We start from the raw sequence: 19,405 nt of genomic DNA on the forward strand, positions 1-19,405 counted from the left end.
CTTTCCCAGGCCTCCTTTTCCCTAAGGAAGTTGGGTAGGAGGGAGCTGGTGAGGAAGAGCCACCACAGCACGCAAACCCAAGACAGCAGAGGTCTGGCCTCTTCAAAGAACAAGAGGAACAGAGTTGACTGTGGAGATTGCCATGTTCTAATTACAGAGTTAAGGGGAAGCTAGAGGTCATCAGAACAGAGGTTCAGAGAAGGCAATAGGTGGGGCGGGGGGTTGGTGCTGGAAAGCATAAAGAACCAGGCACAGGAAGCACATTCAGGCCAGAAAAAGCTATACCCCACCACCCCTCAACTCCAAGTCCATGAAGCAAATGCAACATTCCAAGTCCTCACATCACATTTCAGAAGTAGACAGGCCCAGGTAAAGGGCAGCAAATGTCACAAAGCGTCCACATTGTTTGACCGGTAATCCCACTTCTAGAAATTTCTCTAAGAATCTGAAGAAAGGAAAAAGTACAAAGTTCATTACTTGTACTCTTTATGTAAAGAACTTTAAAATGTCCAAATTAAAGCATACACACTTGAAAAAATTGTTAAGCTACCAGTATTATAATTATGAGGACAGTGAATCACATTCTAAAAAATCTTGTGAGATAATAGTAAATAAAAATATTAATGCCTGAAAATGTACCTGTGCTTTGATTATGATGGTATAAAAGTGAATCCCCTTATGGAAGGGGCTGCAAGGGAGAGACATGTTCAAAATGAGCAGATGACAGGATGGCCTATGTGTAAGGGCTGTCTTATTTTGATAATTAATGCTCTAATAATGTCACTTAAAAAAAAACACAGAAAGAAAATTGATTAGATTTAAGACCTTATTTTAAAAGGTGGGGGGACACAGTAAAAATAAACCATGATCTTATTCTAGCAAGTTTTGGCAATCAGGGACCTCTTCTGCCTACCCGACATGGAAAGAGGCCAGACCAAAGGGATTTGTACCATTGAGATTCATCTCTGCCTAAGCTCCTGCCCTGCATGGAAGCTGCCCACCACCAGCTTCCTGCCCACTCCACCCCCATAAATGCACACAGCCTGACTCAGCAGGTTGTCTCAGAAATGGGCAATTTGGGGGAGGGTCCTTTATGTCTAAGGGTTCTTAAACCAGAGTCTGCCATCTTTGTCCCTGAAGCATTTTCATTCAAACATACTTTTCAGGATGCATCTTTCTATAAAAGATCTCCTCCTTTTACTTTAGCTTAAATAGTTTAAATCAAACTGGGCCCCAAGAGAAGTTGATACCTGTTGCTAGAAAAACAGGACCTGCTATCAAATACCGGGGAGATGCTGTGTTCCATAGCCCCTCCACCCAGGTTCGTAAGGCATGTTAGACCTCAGGATCATGGAGTAGCACTTTCCCAAGGAAGTCTTTGTTTCACAGAGCTCATGGGAACCACGGCAGTGTCTTAAACAACTGGTCACTAGTGGGGACCCACGCACTACATCAGTGGACCTTGCAGCCTACCACATATGTGCTGTCTCCTAGACATTCCAGACAGACAACTCCACCTGCCAACCCTTCCTGACAGAACTCAAACACCCCTCAGACCTCTAGACACCTGCTAGGCCAGGCCTGCCAAGGAGAGACCACTCTGCAGATGCCAACTGGAGTTCAGCTCCAGCTGCCTGATAGTGTCTGGCCTTCAACCATTTGTCAGCTGAAGCCAGCAGTCGTGCGATACTTAACTGTGAATTTACCAGCATCGGTCAGCTAGTGATACAGCTTATCTCTTGTTGCATATGACACCCTCTGATGAGCATAAAGAAATGTCCCGAAGTTAGAAAGCTCTAAAAATGCCACCAGTTTCAACAAACAGTAAATATGCATAGCACTAGAGCCCCTCCAGAAAAGCAGCACAGTGACCCTGAAATCCCCTCCTTACACAAATGAAGCTGTTTCCTGCCTTTGCCAGATGCTCTCTGATAGAACCCATGACACAGACCTGAGCCGGGCGCTGGAGACTCCATGACTGATCCTGGGGATCACACAGGCAACGATGTCCTCCCGCCAGGTGCTAGTGCTGCCCTGGAGGCTGCGCTGAGTCAGTGTAAGAGCAGCTAGCTGGGTCCTGCCTGCCGCTGCTGGGGTGGGAGGTCTCTGCTTTGCATATCTGTGAGCAGGAAAAGTCTGGGCTGGAAATTCTCCCGTGAATACAAAATGCGAGTGGAAAATTTCAAGAGCCCTAAAGGCCCCAGGTAATGCCGGTTATCCAAGCTTGTAGTATGAATGTGGTCTCCTGGCCCGGCTCCCAGTCCTCCACAGAAGAAAATAAAGCAGCCACTACCCCCAGCAGCACATTCAGCCGTCCTGAGCAACCACAGAAGATAAGCCACCGCCTCTCTCTAACGCCCAGATCCTCCTGAAAGCCGAGGAGCAGTGAGATACCATCACCGGTGCAGCTTCCGTTTTTGAAACCCACTTCAGGCCTGACCTGGAGACAGGCCCATCTCCCCAAGGAGTTTCTTCTATGGCACAGCCTGCCCTGTCTTCTCTCAGAAGATACCCCCAAACCAACCCTCCTGATGGCACCCCAGGACTGGAGCAGGAACTCAGAGCCCAACTGCCAATACCAGGTCCTCCCTCCCCTCCTCCTCTAAAAGAGGAAAGGCCGTGAACTGTTTCCTCCTTGCCCAGGAAGGACAGAGTCTCAGAAGAGGGGAAAGCCCCAGGCAGGGACAGCACAGGGATAAAAGCAGCAAGCCCATCCCTACACATCCTCTTCTTACCTGAAAGAAACCACACATCACAGATTACAGGCCAGCCTGACAAGCTCCACCATACGTGCGCGCGCGCGCACACACACACACACACACACACACGGAAGAAATATGTCCACCTGGCCCACCTGAGCCCACGCCCTGCACCCTTCCCTTCTTACTGCCACTTATGTGGGCTCCAGCTCTGATCAGCCTCCTGAACTGGCTGGACTCTGCCATTCTCCTGGGGAAGGTGGAGCCTGCTTCAAGTGACCCACAGAAGCCAAGCAGGATGGATTAAAACAGCGTCACAGGCACAAAGCTCTGCATCCTTTCCTCTGCCTTTTAGGAGAATGGGGAGGCCTCAGAGGAGGCAGGTTGGCCTTCCAGTGACTTCGACAAATTGTGTGCTTCTGGGAAATAACCATGAGCAAAATGGCTATTTCGGTGGTGCTGTTGAAATCCTGGGGAGAAGAGCCCAGAAAGAATGGGTCAGCTGTTTACCGAGAAGCTAGATGTAGCCCTGACTTGGGCCTGAGTCACCTCCTCATGTCCAATGGAGATGTTGTGCCTTGCTGAGCCCACATCATAACTCCTGTGAGCACAGAGCAGGATTACAGGGTTGACACATGATCCTCGGGCTGCTGCTGGGCCTTGGCTACCCAGAGATTACGATCCACCTGTCCTCACAGCTGTTTCATAAACATTACAATCAGCAGGCTACAAGCAACGTAGAAGGAGGGTAATATTTATTCATTAAATAATTAAACGGGCTTACAGCCTGAGAGAAAAATAATATCCAAGCCCTTAGTATTGTTCTGCCAGAAGGGAGGAGACAAATGATTTCTTCTGCTGGTGTTTTGGGGGAAAGGAAAGAGCAGGTGGAGAGTGTGATGGGAGCATCCTAAACCATGGGTCTGAGTCCAATGCATTCAGGTCATTTTATTCTGTACCTTTAATGAGATCCTAGATAGCCTTAGTCTAAACAAAGTTCAGTCTGTGGAACCTAAAAGGACAGAAGGCTTGGAAAATACTGCATTCCACAGTTCCACCATGAGGATTCATGCATAATTTCTACTAGCAGATTCAACTCCATCGGGTCTAGATAGAGACAGGTAGCAGCTCCATCAGATGACACTGGGTATAGCAACAGCCAAGGGTCCTGCTGGAGCTAAATGATGGAACACATTCTAGAACAGGGCCCATTTAGGAGCAAACTAGAGCTCTATTTCAGGAGGGCAAGCTGTACTCAGGACCTCATGATCCCACCTAGAGCCTAACATGTTGCTGTTCCCTGAGGCCCAGGTGTTTCCCTAGGCTAAAGAACACTGGTCCCAAGCCCAAAGCCTTACTTCCCTATTGAATGGACATCAGGTCAATATTTAATAATCAGACTCAGAGGCTGTATCCCCTGCCTGGGAAACCAGACTACATTCACTTTTATCACTTACATGCCCTTAAAAGACCAGAAAGGCTGGAATCAAATTATGTATGTCTCATTGGGAAAGAGAGGCACAGGCTTGCCTAGAGTGGTCCGTTTTCCTTCTTGTTCCTGAGATGCCTGTGACTTACACAAGGAGTTGGGCAAAGAGGTTTTATCTGCTCAATATGAACTCCACAACAAATTTTGCCTGTCTTATTCACAATTATATCCCCATGCTTGGAATATGGCAGGTACTCAATACATATTTGTTGAATAAACTATTGTATAAAACACAAATAAGTGAATGAGCTCTGTACAGGAATCTACCTATGCCAACTCAAGATCAGTACAATGAGTAGCTAATAACATGGACTCCAGGCAATCTCCTGGGTTTGAATCTCGTTCCACCACTTAGTTGCATGACTTCAAGTAAGTGAGTAAACTTTCTGTGCCTCAATTTTATTCCTTCTAAAAGAAGAATGATAAAAATACCAGCCTCATGGGTTGCCATGACAAATTAGCATATGTAAAGTGCTTAGACTAGTACCTGGCTCAGAGTATGTGCTTTGTAAGCATTAGCTGTCAACATTATTATCTTTATCATCATTTTATCAGATAAAAGAGATTCCAACTGGGAAAATAAGCATAAAGTTTAATCTAGACATGGAATCATTTCATTTAGCATTACTTATCAGGCACGATTATGGGCCTGGTACTCTCCCAAGTTCCTACCTGGGTACAGGAAGAAGGAAGCCATGTTTAAATGTGAAGCTAGGTTAGAAGGAGGAACAGCCTTCTCCTCTATGAATGCTACTTCTTGGTAACTCTACACATCTAGGACTCCAACCATGTGTCCCCCCTCCCATTCCCTAATCAGTTCCTCATCACCATTAGAAACAGTTACCATTGCCTCTTGTCCTGAATATGCAGTCAAGATGTGGAAGAACTAAAAATTAATCTGCTTGGTGGAAGAACCAGGAAAGCCAATGAGCAGCTTATGGAGAAAAAAAAAAATGTTTCTCCCCACTTAACCCTAAAACTACATTTGTCTGCCCATGATGTTATCAAGATCTGAGACTGATGTTAAGACCACCTTGAAGAGTGATCCAGCAAGTGCAAGGGCAAGAAAAACAACTCTCATATCTCAAAGAACTTCTTGTCTTGGGTGAGAGCAGCTCAACACTTATCCAGGATCAAGTGACTGAGCCTGGGCTAAAAGGGACTAAAAGTTCAGAGAGTCTCCCAATGCCCCAATCATACAAGAGCCATAATTCCAGAGAGGGTAGTGCCCTACTATCATTTCCAGAGAAAGTCAGGCCCCTCAGAGTTGCAGCCAGGAGAGACCAACTACCCCCAGGCCTTCTGTCAACACTCTGAGAAGTAGGAGCTGACAGAAGCTGTCTGGCTCAGTGGCTCCACTGTCACTCAGCATGGATGCTTCACAGCCAGAGGATGAATTTCTCCTCTGCAAGTTCCAGCTGCAGTCAGCTTTTCCCTGAAGATGGCCAAATGTTTGTCACTCTCTCCGGGGGAATAGCCAACAAGGGCTCAGGGCCATGCTGAAATCCCTCCTAATGCTGCCAGCTTTCACCCAGCTCCTTTGCTTATTTGTAGTCAGAAAGGTTCCAGCCACAAACAGTTCAGGGACATGACAGTTAGCAAGCCTCTCCTACTCCAGGACCTCTCATAACTCACATCAGAGGCCACTGCCAGCCTAGACCAGCCATTAGCAGCTCTGCTGGCAAAGCAGCTACCAGGAAGTTCAAGGGCAGAAAGCAGACTACCAGAAAACAAGGCTACTCCCAGAAAGCCAGAAGGAAGGATGAAACGACTCATCATCCTGTCCATTCCATGCGCCAGGTAGAAGTCCATCTCAGCTGCCCACATCCGGCAGGTCTCAAGCACCTAGAAACTTGTCCAGACACTTAAGTGGCAGCATGTCCCAGGGCCTTTAATTTCCCTAAATCTTGAGAATCCAATCTAGGCCTCCAGGAATCAGGGATGCTGCAGCTAGCTCACCTGGGGCCGCTGAAGCCCAGGCCACCTCCAGGAAAGGGGCGGGAAAATAGGCAAGGATAGGGCAGGGGATAAGCCTGGGGTCATCACTATGGGATGGGAAGCCACAAGCCGAGGTCGCGACCCTGGAGCACTCAGGACTCCCGACCTGGGCTGCAGGGGCCACAGGGAGCCGGCCCAAGGTCAGCAGTGCAGCATCGCGCGCACTCACCAGGTTCGGAGGACAGGGCCATGCCTGGGCCGGAGGGGGGAGGCGGTTGCAGAGCTGGAGCGCAGGTGACACGCTAGGCAGGGCACACAGCTAGCGCCGCGGAGCCGGGCTAAGGAGCAATGAAGCCCTCCCAGGCGGGCCCGGGCCGGGCCAGGCCTCGGTCCGGCCCGCGCTCCGCAGGAGCCCGCAGCGCGCCAGTGGCAGGGGCGGGGGCCAAGCTTCACGAAGGTGCTGCGCCACCGAGCCCTGGCTCCAAAGCCCCCGAGGCTGTCGCTGCGGGTGGAGCGAGGGCCGCCTCCGCAGGGAAGCAGCCTGCGAGCGGCGCGCCGCCCTAGTCGTGCCCTACCTGGGCGAGGAGCCGAGGAGAAGCGAGAAGCCGGGAGCGGAGGGGCGCGGGTCTGGCAGCCGCCGCCCTCCAATTAGGCCTGCCCGCGGCTACCTGAAGCTCCCCGCTGCGCTGCCAACAGGAAACTTGAGAGTGCCAGGGGTGCGGCAGCAGCCCAGTCCCCCCGCCGGAAGCGCGCCCGGCGCCGCCTGGGCTCTGCTGGGCCACCGCCGCAGCCACGGGTCAGAGCCAGCCAGGATCCCCCTCCTCGCCTCCGCTGCCACCCAGCGCCGCTCGGTTCGGCGATCGGGTTTGCCTGGCATCCTCTCCTCCCAGCCAGAACTTTCTCCAAGGCGAGATTCGAGGGGTCTCTGCCCCCACACAGGTGACTTACTCCCTGTAGTTGAACCGACCCGCAAGCATCCGTTTTCTCCCAGGTGTCCGTCTGGTCACTTGTTTCACCTTCCCGCCCCTCCCTCCCTTGCTCTCCAACTCTGCTGCCTGGCTTCTACTCCCGCCCCTCAAAGTCCGGAATGACCTCCTGGCTGCCAAATAGGTGCCTCCCTCGCTCACCTCTCTCCAGCACTTGAGCCTGCTGACCACGCCCTCCTTCCTGGAACGTTTGGAGAATGCGATCTCCAAAGTGAGAGAGCCCGCTGACACTCCTCCCTGCCCCTCACCCTCCTTCCCAAAGATACAAGCACAAGCAAGCATATATCTGGGGGCCTGTGGCTTCTAGGCCTCCATGGCCTGGCTTTTCTTGTGGTGTTCCCTGGGGTCCCACTGTGTCAACCCCCTCGCTCACTCTACTGGTCCGTTCTTGGGGATCCCTGCCACTCCGTTGGTTTTTACTACCTCCTGTCTATCCTGTAACAATTCTTGAACACCATCTTCAGCTAAGAATGCTCCACAGCTGAGGACGATCACTTCCTGAGGAACATCTCCACTAGCGGTTCCCATGGAAATTGTCCATACCCAAACTCTCAGGAAAGAACATGCTCCTGTATTTCCAGTCTTAATGAATGATACCACCTGGCACCCAGGCCACATTTGTGAGCCACACTTCATTCGATGTCCCTTTCACCAAATTAGGAGGAAAAGGAAACTATTCATTAGTGAGCACCCCCATGTATTCTCAAGCGTGCCAACTGCTTTCACATAGTTGCCTGGTTTAAGCATCGAGTTTTATTCCTTCTACTTCACAGCCTGATATTTATAATTTATTTATAAAGTACATGCACTGAGACTATGCTAATATATATTTTGAAGGACACTGGGAAATGTTAAAAGATGTGGTAAAAATAAGACAATAATTTTAAATTATTTTTAACAAGTGACACAATATACCTTTTTCCTTTCACTTTTAAGTTCTTTGTAATCATCTAATGAGAGCCACATAATTACAAATGACTTTAATAAATCTTAGTTTAATATTTAATGAGACTAGAAAGTATGCTTTTAAGTTCAATTAATGTCAACACTGGGTTCTAGTGGCTTTTTTGTTTTGTTTTGTTTTTAAAATATCCCAGCCAGGCAGAATTGTGCATGCCTGTGATACCAACTACTGGGGAGGCTGAGCAAGAGGATGTAAGTTCAAGACCACATGGGGCAACTTAAGGAGACCTTGTCTCAAAACAAAAATGAAAAGGGCAGAGAGTATAGATCAGTGGTAGAGGACCCCTGGGTTCAATCCCCAGTACCACTGGGGCGGGTTATAAAGATAAAGATAAAAAGATAAATAGAAAAACTCAGTCTTTTCATCTACTAAATCATAATTCTCATTAGAATGCTATTACTGATTTACAAATGTAAAATTCCATAGAAAATCTCTTTTTTGTTCGTGAGGCCAATATTCTCAATGAGGTTTTCATTGGTTGTTCTTGCAAATATTTTGAACAAATAGGATTTTTAAAAGTCTGGAGATTGTGCACTTGCAATTTATAAAATGGGTTTAAAAGTATGCTTCTAAACTTTGCAGACTATGACCGAGGAAAGTATAAATGACACTGACATTTGATCTTGGCATTAAAATCACATGATAATCCAGGCGCAGTAGTGAACATCTATAATCCCAACAATTTAGATAGATGAGGCAGGAGGATCACAAGTTCAAAGCCAACCTCAGCAACTTAGTGAGGCCCTTACTGTTAGACCAGGACGCAAGAAAAGACCACTGACTCCAATTAAAATTAAACTAAAGCAAGCTTATTATTTCGACCGACTGGGCTGCCTCTCCCACCCAAAACCATGGGAACAAGACAGCAGCTTTCCTGCAGCCCAGCTTTATAGCCCAGAAAGTTACACAAAGGGGGGTTACAGATAACAAAACTCTGACTAGCATAACACAAATGGTAGTTTACATTTTTGCTGGCCCCAACATCAGAATTTATGAAGGTCATTAGAGCCTCAGAGAGGGTCGTTATCTGGCCAGGGAAGGCCAAGATTTGTGAGGCGTCACTAAAGTTTCAGAGAGGGCTGCTATCTGGTCAGAGAGCCAGGCATGGGTGAGTTCAAGGCATGGGCAGGCATTCCAAGCAGGTTCAGAATTTGCAGTAATTTATAGTAAAGCCGAAATTATCTTTTCGTGGCTTTGTGGCGAGATGGCTCCCAATTTTAAGAAAAGATCAGGTTGGGTCTATCACTAACCAACTTAGTGAGTCTCTGTCTCAAAATAAAAAAGAAAACTGGGGAAGTTTTCACAGCTCAGTGATAAAGTGCCCCTGGGTTCAATTCCAAAAGATAACAAAAAACAAAAGATAAAAATCAATCAATTAATCACTTGATAATGGAACAGTCCAAATGCCACTTTTCAAAATGTTTTCCCCACAATGTGATTCTTTTTAAAGCATGATTATTTTCTTATTTCATTATTAAAATATTACCTTTACCTGAAAGGTAATAATGGGAGAGAGGGAAGGCGAGAAGTCTCCTCTCTGCTGGGTAGCACACTTGGAACAGTCACAGCCAGCAGAAAAGAGGACCACACGTTTGGAGTTGTTTTCCTTTTTCTTTTCTTTTTTAAAATATTTTTAGTTGAAGATGATCAGATATTTTTATTAATTTTTTTCTGTGGTGGTGAGAATTGAACCCAGTGCCTCACATGTGCTAGGCAAGCACTCCACCACTGAGCCACAACACCCCCCACCCCCACCCCATCCTTTTGTCAAAGAAAATTCATCTTTAAATTCCACGACTTCCAGTTGTTTGCCCTGATATAATCAGTAAATCTTTGACTCATAGAAAAGATTTTTAGTCTTATTCTACATTTCATCTTAAAGTATTATAAAGACCATAGTATTTTGTTTTGCTTTGTTTTGACATAAACCATATTATTGACATCCTATAGAAGTTTGTGCTTGTCCAGCTTCAAGTGTATTGTTGTTGCTTATAGACAAATGAGACGATTGATGAGTTTCACACGTCACCCCTCAGTTTTGTATTCCAGACAGGCAGCCAGTTCACCAGTGGTTACTCTCATACATAAAAACGTTTTACTATATGTCATCCACTATTAAAATAAAATCTTTATTTTAGTAGATCACAAAAAGTAGTAAGTATTTCTTCATGAATGATTTCATCATAAAGTATAGCAAAGACTTAAGGTGACACATGTTAGCAATTTGCACCCAACCCTAAAGCCAGCCAACCTCCTCAACATCATGTGTTCTAAATCCTTTCTTCAGATGTTCAACAATGTTTCCTGTGTATCTTCCTTTTTTTTTGTATCTGGGATTAAACACAGGGTGCTTTACCACTGAGCCACATCCCCAGCCCTTTTTATTTTTTATTTTGGGACAGGGTCTAGCTAAGTTACTTAGGTCCTTGCTAACTTGCTAAGGCTGGTTTTGAACTCAGGATCCTCCTGCCTCAGCCTCCTGAACAATTGGGATTACAGACGTGCACCACCATGCCCCAGTTTCTGTGTGTCTCTCAATAGCATACACTTTTATGAGTTGCCATCTCTTCTCTGTACTAATTCAGTCTCTTAAACCATGACAAATAGAACAGCTATTTTTTTCCAATGATATTGGCTAGTATTTTGCCTCTTACTATTAACTAAGAAGCCTTAAAAGAGAGTTATGAACATTTTTATTGCATTTAGTAATGCTTCACAAAAGTATACAACTAAATATTGCATGGCTTGGAATATCCCTGAAAAAGATTTGAGGTTTATTTCCATGTTCTGGGTTTATAGAATTTACATGTCTTGCTGATCACAATGGCTTATTTATATCATTATTAGTTAAATAACCTAAGATCCAATGTATAGTCATGTAAATCCATATATCAAGTAATCTTTTTTATAAATTTGAACTTCTTGGTCAACTCCATTGTCAGAGCTGATTATATCATCATAAAGAATCTTGTGCTAGTAGCAGGAATTTGTTAGCTCAGGTTTTTTGTTTGTTTTTAGTTTGCTTTTGCTTGCATATTCATATTATTTTCATTCTATTGGTATCTTTGCAAGAATTTTTTTCAAATAAGTTGTCCCTTTTATGAGAGCAGTTTAGGTAAAATTAGATAATATAATCTGTCTATCCACTGCCTGGGATAGAAATAATTTGTAATCATCATGTCACACTTGAAAGCAACTAGACCAGTAAGGGGATGGTGGTTCCCTCCTCTACCCCCTGTGTTGTAGAATCTCCCCCCTTCCCTGCCAATACTTGACACAGACCCCTGGGCTGAGTAAGGATGCCTGTATTGATCTACATAGTAAATATTTGTGAAGCAGATATTTAGACCCAAAAAGAGAAAAAAATAAAAGTTTTCAAAATTTTTTCTTTTATATTCCAATTGATGATTCTATGTACCCCACTTTGAAGACCACTGATCTAATCCATCCCTTCCACTGCCTCAGTTCAACGTGAACACTATCTAACTGGTCTCTGCCAACACAAACAGCTCTTCCATCCCTCCTCCTCCCCTCGCTTTCCCAGAAACTCCCACCCCCACCCCCGCAGCAGTGCCACCACTAGTTTTCTTCATGCTTCTCCCACCAGGAGCAGATATCCTGCAGGATCTTACTCCTCTCCTCCAATCTGCCTGGTGCTCCCCCTCTAAAAATTTGGAACACCATGGAGAGCACCTAGGGCCAGAGCTGTGGCCTTCAACAGCACTTAGAGTCTTGGCAGGGTTTATTCAAGCACTTTTGGAAACCAAGAGCTGTTTGCTCCCCCCACCACGATTGTCCCCTCGGTGTGCACACATGTTCAAGAAGAATGTGATGCCCTCCAAATACCCAGTTTCTCTACCTCTTCTGATAGTTCCATGAGCTGCCTTCCCAATGCCCCACCCAGCTGCCCCCAGGAGGCAAAATGAGAGGGTGTGCTTCGGAGATCTTTAGCAATCTCTCTTCAGACACAGCCAGTTTTTAAACCAGAATGCCCTGGGGACTGCTACTAATTGAGTGGACAGAAATCATGGCATACGGTCAGACAACAGAGCAGAAACAGGACATCAGGAGTACAAGATGGCTCAAAGAAGAGAACCCAGGGCAGTCACCCTGGCTCCAGACATGGAAGGGCATTGCAGTTCCCCTTGATGTTATAGACTAATGGGAATGCAAGCCTTCCCAGAAACACTCCAGTCCAAAACTGATCCCCCCCAATCCCCACCCCAGGACTTCCTCAGCACCACATAAAAATAAATAAATAAAGATATTGTGCCCAACTAAAAATAAATAAATAAATATTTTTAAAAAAGAAAGCAGAGGAAGCTATCAACACGGTGCAGTTAGCTATCCTCACCACCTCCAAACTTCTCCACTGGCCTCATGCTCCATCATGTTTTCATAGTTGGCTGCCACTGCAAGATGCAATGACTTCTGAGTTAAGAGAAAACCTTCTGGCAATTTCAAGGAAATCAAAGAAGCTGGTTGTCTCTCTCCTACTGTGAGGGCAAAATTTGATCCTGTTAAAGTCTTCACTACCTTCCTCGGGAAGTTCTGATATCTAAAGGTACCAAGCTGTTATCACACACTCCCACCTGCTACACTGGTGTCAGGAAAAGGGTAACACAGAGAAATGCAGGTGATGTGTGCTGGGTTAGACATTGTGCTTCACCTTCTCTTTCTTGAGAGGCAAGTCTCAACTTGACATGCTTTAAAAGACCTTCAGATAGTAGTCCTTGAAATATCTGTCAATCATCTAGCAGGTGACAGGCATGGTCCTAGAGCAATGATGGACTTAGCGCAACAATGGAGAGCAGAGGGCACTTGTTGACTTCATGAAGGTTCTCAGCTAGTGAGTGAGACAGGACATTCATCAGATGATCAAGTGACTTCAAACTATAAGAGATCTGTGAAGAAACAGTACAAGAACCATATCAAAGCACAATAAGAAAACCCAATCTCCCTCAGGGTATGAGGGAGGAGAAGCTTCCAGACATTGGGAACAGCATGTGCAAAGGCCCTGGAAGAATTTATGGGAATAGTAACTGAGTCATTCCCCCCACCTTTATTTCTCACAAATATTTGCGATTGGAAATTGTTAAGTTTACACAAGAAAAGCTCAATTTTTCAATGTGTATAAATTCCTTCTTTCACTGAGAGGAAGTACCACATGGTCTGGGTAAATAAAACCAGATTTTGTGCTCCAGGGTGGTGCTGTTTTTAAACTAACTTTTCCAAATCCTGTCACTTTTCCAGCATTTATTAAATTAAGAGCAAACCTGTTTTAAAATCCCTCATGCCCACCCTCCCTTGTCTCTCTTATTTTCTGAGTATTTCCAGCTCCATCTCTCCCAAGCATTTTTTCCATGTGAGTGTATTCTGAAAGTCAGTGGGGGAAAAAACGCCCTGATCACTAGAGCTGTTCTGTGAGCAACTTTAGTTCTTCCATCACAGTGACAAGAGTAGCCCATTTGAGCAAGTGCTCAGTGCCGGGTACTTGCTCGTCCTTCTCACACCACTCCTTCCTCCTAGAGTGGGTTCTAACTTCAATCATGCCTCCTGCCCTGGAGCCCTGACCCACTCAGCCCTTCTCCAGAGAGCAAGTGGAATGGATCCAGGTGAGGCTAATGGTCACAGGCCATGGTCATACTGTAGTCTTCCTGCCCCCTAATACCACTATCCCATCCCTGCCTCAAACCAGCTCTAACTAATCTCTACCCAGCCTGACGATTTAGGCCTAAATAGATAACCAAAAATTCCCACCATGGATCCCTGAAGTGTCAGTAGAGTCCTTACCTTTTGTGTGGTAAAAGCACCCACCCTTCAAACCTCTGTTCCCATCCTCTAATCCGGAGCTGTTGTCAAGAGCCAGAGTCCCAGGGATCCTTTCAAAGCCATCAACAAAATGACCTTCTCTACATAAGGTCCCACAGCAAATAGATAGCACATTCATATTAGGTTCAAGGATTCAATATATAATCGGAGGAAAAAAAATACAAAAAAAAAACCCCTGATATATAATAGGAGGACTATTAAGGACATCACTAATAGCAGATAATTTAATAAAGGGACAAATTAGGATAATTGATGTAGTAGACAATTTGATGGAGAGATGATTTACAAAAATTTGGGACAGGTATAAGACAACCATGAACATTTGTGCAGTAATCGAGGGCTAGTTACATCAGGGCTATTAGCTGGCTCTCTGGGCCTGAGGGCAGGGTGAAAGAGCAGCTACTCTGATTAAACATCATGTTTCCAACATGATATTATTTTACTTGTCCAAGTTATTTCACTTGTCTCATGTTCCCAGACCAATTCCTGTGGTCCTAGTAGGCATTTTTCCTCACAGCCCTATCCTGTAGGTGCAGGCCCCTCACAAGATCTCACTAGGCCCTTCCCCAGGGGTTACTCCTCAGGAGAGGGTACCTGGTCTCTCACACAGTCTGCAAGATGTCCTGTGAGCCTGATGGCTGCAGGCACCTGGCCAAGCCCACAGGCCTCTCAGGGTTCCCTCTTCTCCTCAGTTGAGGAGCTGGGAACTGGTGTTAAGGGTCACCACCTTTGCCCTCTGACCTTCCTTGCCTTTTTTGTAATTGGTAATTGGTACCCAATCAGGCTGAACATTAAAGTCACAGCCAGTTCTTGTGGCAGCGCAATGTGGAGGTCTTCCAACCCTCTTCCTCCAGGCCAGCGAACTATGGTCCAGCTCATGGCTCGGGCAGCCGTGTCCAATCTGTTTCCCAGCATTTTCCACAGTGAGGGGGAAGGATCCCTCCCGCCACTGCCTCCCTGTCTCCTGTGGTCACTCTTACAAAGAACACAAAGCAGAGTGGGCCATACTCCTGCAGCACTTTCCATGAACTGCCCTGTTTTGACTCACTTGCCATTATAGCCTCCCTTTCTGGGGCTGGACCACCGCTCGTGACACCCACAGGCTGATTCCCTCCCAAGAGGCTCCTAGAACCTTCTGTGAGCAGACAGCTGCCTGCCTGCTCCCCACTATTGCTCCAGCCAAATCGGATGTATTTGATTCTGGTAGACCTGGTGCTGAGGGCAGTAGGCTGTGCCAGCAGAGCCTCGGCTCTGGTTCAATTTGATAAGGGACAGCTCTGTCTGAGTAGTCAGCCCACAGAATTATTCAACAATATCCTTCTTTCGGTCAGCTGTCAGCAGCTGAAATCACACAGTTCAATTTACTGAAAGCTCTCTCCAATGGGTGGGACCCATGAAATTGTGTGTCCTTCCTGTACCCCTTAGAACTGACCATTGCTTTTTTTAATAGGAAAAAAAATGTGATATAAAAAAGATGTTTATCAAGATCACATAGTAGTCTGTTTCTCCTCCTGGAGATGGCCCACATTCTCCTTTAATGTGCCTCTGCTTTCCTAAATAAACCTCTATGTCTCTGACCAGAGCATGCTAATATTCTTTTCCATCATGTATGTCAAGAACCCCACTGGTTCTGAGTCAAGTTCCCTCTTCTCTCTGGGAACTCCTCAGACCCTGCTTTGGAGATATCTCTTCTCCTGGGACATCTGTTGGTGGCCTGCACAGTGATCTTCAGAGGTATCAACTTTGTTTCCAACAATTCTGTGTTTGGAAGATGGCATCCCCACAACTGAGACCAATGTCTCTCTGTCTCCTTTAGATCAATCAAAATGAGACTTTCAGTCACTGGATCATCACCCCTGCCAGCCTGAAGCCTCCAAAGAAGATGGATCTTCAGCTCTCTTCACCCACCCTTAATATTAAAGGACCAAAGTCTCAGGGGATGAAAATGATATAGAAATTTAAGGATACAAAAAAAGGAGATATATATTGAGTATCAAGGGAAGCTCCCAAAAACTACTTAAGTGCAAAAAGCACCCATGAACAGTTACTATTCCTGACCCACCCAGTCCTTGCCCTTGGCCCATGCCCTTGACCCATGCACTTGGCTGCAGAAAGTAACTTGAAGGCAATGCACAAGCACAGGGAAAACTGGAGCAAAATCACATGACTCTCCCTTGACTCCACCCCTATCAACCGTCCCTCTATGTTAACACTTCACATCAGAAGGGTTGCTGTTTCTCCCTCTGGAGATGACCCATATTCTCCCTTGAATGTTCCTCTGCTTTCCTAAGTAAACCCCTGTATGACTCTGGGGAATTTTTTTGAAAACTAAAAATATCTTGTAATAACACAGTAAATGCTTATGATAGAACATTAAGTTATAAAAGTGGGACACAAGAGTACAAGCTCAACTTTGTAAAGAGTACACAAAGGAAATAAAGTCAATAATAATCTGAGCAGATGTGGGCTGGGGATATGGCTAAATCATAGAGGCCAGTTTAGCATGTATAAAGTCCTGGGTTCCATTCCCAGCACCACAAAAAACTAAATAAAGTAAAATTAAAAAGTAGTATGTAGAAGTAAGTGGCAGGGGGAAAAATAGATAAAAACAAACTCTGAGTTCTGGGGAAGAAACCTCTCAGCTGACGAGAGCTTCCTTAATTCTCCATTGGCTACCCACAGCCCTATCTCTACCCCAAGCTTCTGAGTGTGCTTTAGTCAGTAGAAATGAGAATTTCACCTTTGATCTTGTTCTTTATTTAGGAAAAGAACTCTAACGTCAAAATTGGAGAGCTTTGAATGCTCTGGAGTAGGAGAAATGGGGAGAAGCAAGAATAGAGACTGTGAAAAATAATGTGAATAGAGAAGGAGACCCAGGACTTGGAAACAGAGCAGGGCTAACCCTGAAAGACAATGAAAAAAATGTCTATGGAATGGAGAAGAAGGCTTATTGAAGTTGTTTCCTATGGTGCATTGTGTTGTAACACTCTCTCACTGCTCCCACATTTTCAGTAAAAACCTCTTACAATAACAGTCTTCTAACATTGGCATTGGTGGGATAAAGGAGAAGAGGCCTTGGCAAGCTATAATATAGACTGATAAAAAGAACTGATATAAAACAAGTCCTTATATTAATCATGATAGGCTAGGCTGTAGCAAGCCTCTAAAAAAAAAAAAAAAAACCTCTCAGTAGTTCCATATATCAAAGCAATGCTCATATCGCACGCCAATGTAGGTTAGGCAGCTCTGCATGCCTCTCCTCCAAATAGGTACTCAGAGATTCATGCAGGTTCCAGCCTGCATTTCCACACGTAGGAGTTTTTTGCCACTGACTATGTGGGAGAAGGGAGGCAGTGTGTTTAATAACACTGATAATTCAGTGCCTAGAAATACTTTTATACCTTTAAATCTATATGTTTAAAAATAAGAAAGGTTGAAAACTGATGACCTAAGGGTCCAACTCAAAAACCTGGAAAAAGAACAGTAAATAACCGCCCTCCCCCCCCAAAATAGGAGGGGGACCAAAGACAAGAAACTGATGAAAGAGAAAACACACAATAGGAAAAAATCAACAAAGTCAAAGGATATATTTGAATAGATTGAAATAATTAATAAAATCATAGCAAAATATATTAAGAAGATAGAGGAACCAAGAGACAAAGAACACAAATTCCAAAACTAGGTTTGATAAAGGAGCTATCACTACAGACCTACAGACATTGGAAAAGACAACAAGAAGATACCATAAACAACGTTATGCCGATAATTTGCCATTTAAGATACACAAGTTTCTTAAAATGAAATTTACCAAGATTATCACAAGAAGAAATGTTTTTAAAATACCAATAGTCCTAAATCTATCAAAGGAATTGGTTTAAAGGAAATTAAAATTCTTCCCACAAAGAAACACATGGTTATACAAAAATCTGAGGAACAAATAAATATCAACCTAAAGAAATGAGTCCAGAAAATAGAAGGGAAACACCCAAATTCATTTTTATACTAAGGTCTATAAAACCTTGATACCTAAAGCTCAGAAAGACATTACAAAAAAATGAAACTTGGTGGTCAGGATTTTAGGCTGGGAAATGTAAAGGAACACATAATGAGGCTATTTGGTGACCAGTAGCTATTTCTGTTAGGTGCAGGACAAGCTGAATAAACTGTCTGCAGGGCATGCCAAACAAAGTTAGCTGCAGGATGACCTGGTCACTCAAACCCTCTGTCTGGTTCTTTATCACCTGTTTGCTTCAAGCCCAAACGCCCAAGCCCCCGCTCAAGGCTGAGCGCTTCGCCCCCCTGCTCAAGGCTGAACACGTAGCCCGCTCAAGGCCAAGCACTTAACCCCCTTGTGTGCCAACAAGGCAGCTTGCAAACCCAGAGACCCTGTTAGATTTAGGCAGCACAGCAGAAGGGCTATAAAAGCCTTCCCCAGCTGCCCCCTCCCACTTCTTTCCTTCTTTCTTTTCTCTTTGTTGCACTGCTGCAATAAAGATCTCTTGGTTGCTCAGAGTGTTGTGGTCACTTTCCTTTCAATTTCCACCCCAGTACACTCTTCCAGACATTAAAGATCCCTTTGTTCTCTTCTTCCCCAATGGGGCAGCTTTGACCACTCCTAATGGAAGACCACCCACTGCCTTCCATCAGGAACACACATGACTTCCTTTGGACTGAAGACTTGTGAACAAAAAGGACAGTTACCTACATCATACTCACATCAGTATACAAGCTTGCCGTGATGAAGGACCAGGACAGAAACATTCCCACTCAGAAAGGGGAAACTGAGGCACCCATGGATGTCACTGGTCTGTAGCAATGCTAACGGCTGTCTAGCCCGAGCAGGAACTCCCTCCTCCACTGTAGCTTGTGATCCTCTGTGCCTACCTCTGAGCAGCTTGCTCCTGGACCCTTATTCTCTTGACCACATCACAAGAGGGAAGTGGAGTGTATACTCTACTTGAACAAGGCGCCACTTCCTCCCGGAGGTTCCTTTAAGGCTGAATGAACAGACTCATGCTTTTAGTACTGTGGTTTCTTTGACACTATGGTTTCCTCAAAAAATGAAGATCTTCTGCTGGGCCTGGTGGCACATGCCTATAATCCCAGCAATTTAGGAGGCTTAGTCAGGAAGATTGCAAGTTTGAGGCTAGCTTCAGCAACTTAGCAAGACCCTGTCTCAAGTTTTTTAAAAAAGTATGGTGGTAGTGGGGTGGGGAGACCCACTGGGCATATAGCCCAGTGGTAAAACAAAACTAGGTTCAATCCCCAGTACCAAAAAAAAAAAAATTGGTGAACTTCTGATCTATTTGCACCCAGTCAATTTCATTTGCCAATATTCACATCCACATTCCTTTTGTAAGATACAATTTTCAAATTTGCTTTATCTTCTGCCTTTTTTTTTTTTTTTTTTTTTTTTTTTTTTTGTCAAGGCTCTCTTTCAAAGTGACAGGGAAGCTACCTAGAGCAAAGGAACACACTGTTAGTCATATGTTTTTCA

General features: G+C 45.1%; 1 protein-coding gene across 6 annotated transcripts in view; it reads right to left on the bottom strand.

Moving 5' to 3' along the window:
• Positions 1-18,795, bottom strand: part of Ampd3 (adenosine monophosphate deaminase 3) — a 57,215-nt gene extending 38,420 nt beyond the window's left edge. Inside the window, exon 1 of one of the 6 annotated variants that reach the window (XM_027942436.3) lies at positions 18,625-18,795. Coding sequence is in view for 3 of the 6 variants with exons in the window: in XM_071616391.1 (XP_071472492.1) it covers positions 1,952-1,976 (25 nt within the window). In the remaining 3 variants the exon portion in view is untranslated. Of the gene's footprint in view, positions 1-341; positions 456-1,951; positions 2,557-6,355; positions 6,412-12,745; positions 12,941-18,624 lie in introns of those variants that run through there. The other 5 variants (XM_034636626.2, XM_027942435.2, XM_071616391.1 and 2 more) reach the window with 5 other exon arrangements.
• Between the last annotated feature and the right edge of the window lie 610 nt (positions 18,796-19,405).

The sequence above is a fragment of the Marmota flaviventris genome, chromosome 9 (assembly GCF_047511675.1).
Source record: "Marmota flaviventris isolate mMarFla1 chromosome 9, mMarFla1.hap1, whole genome shotgun sequence".
NCBI classification, from domain to species: domain Eukaryota; kingdom Metazoa; phylum Chordata; class Mammalia; order Rodentia; family Sciuridae; genus Marmota; species Marmota flaviventris.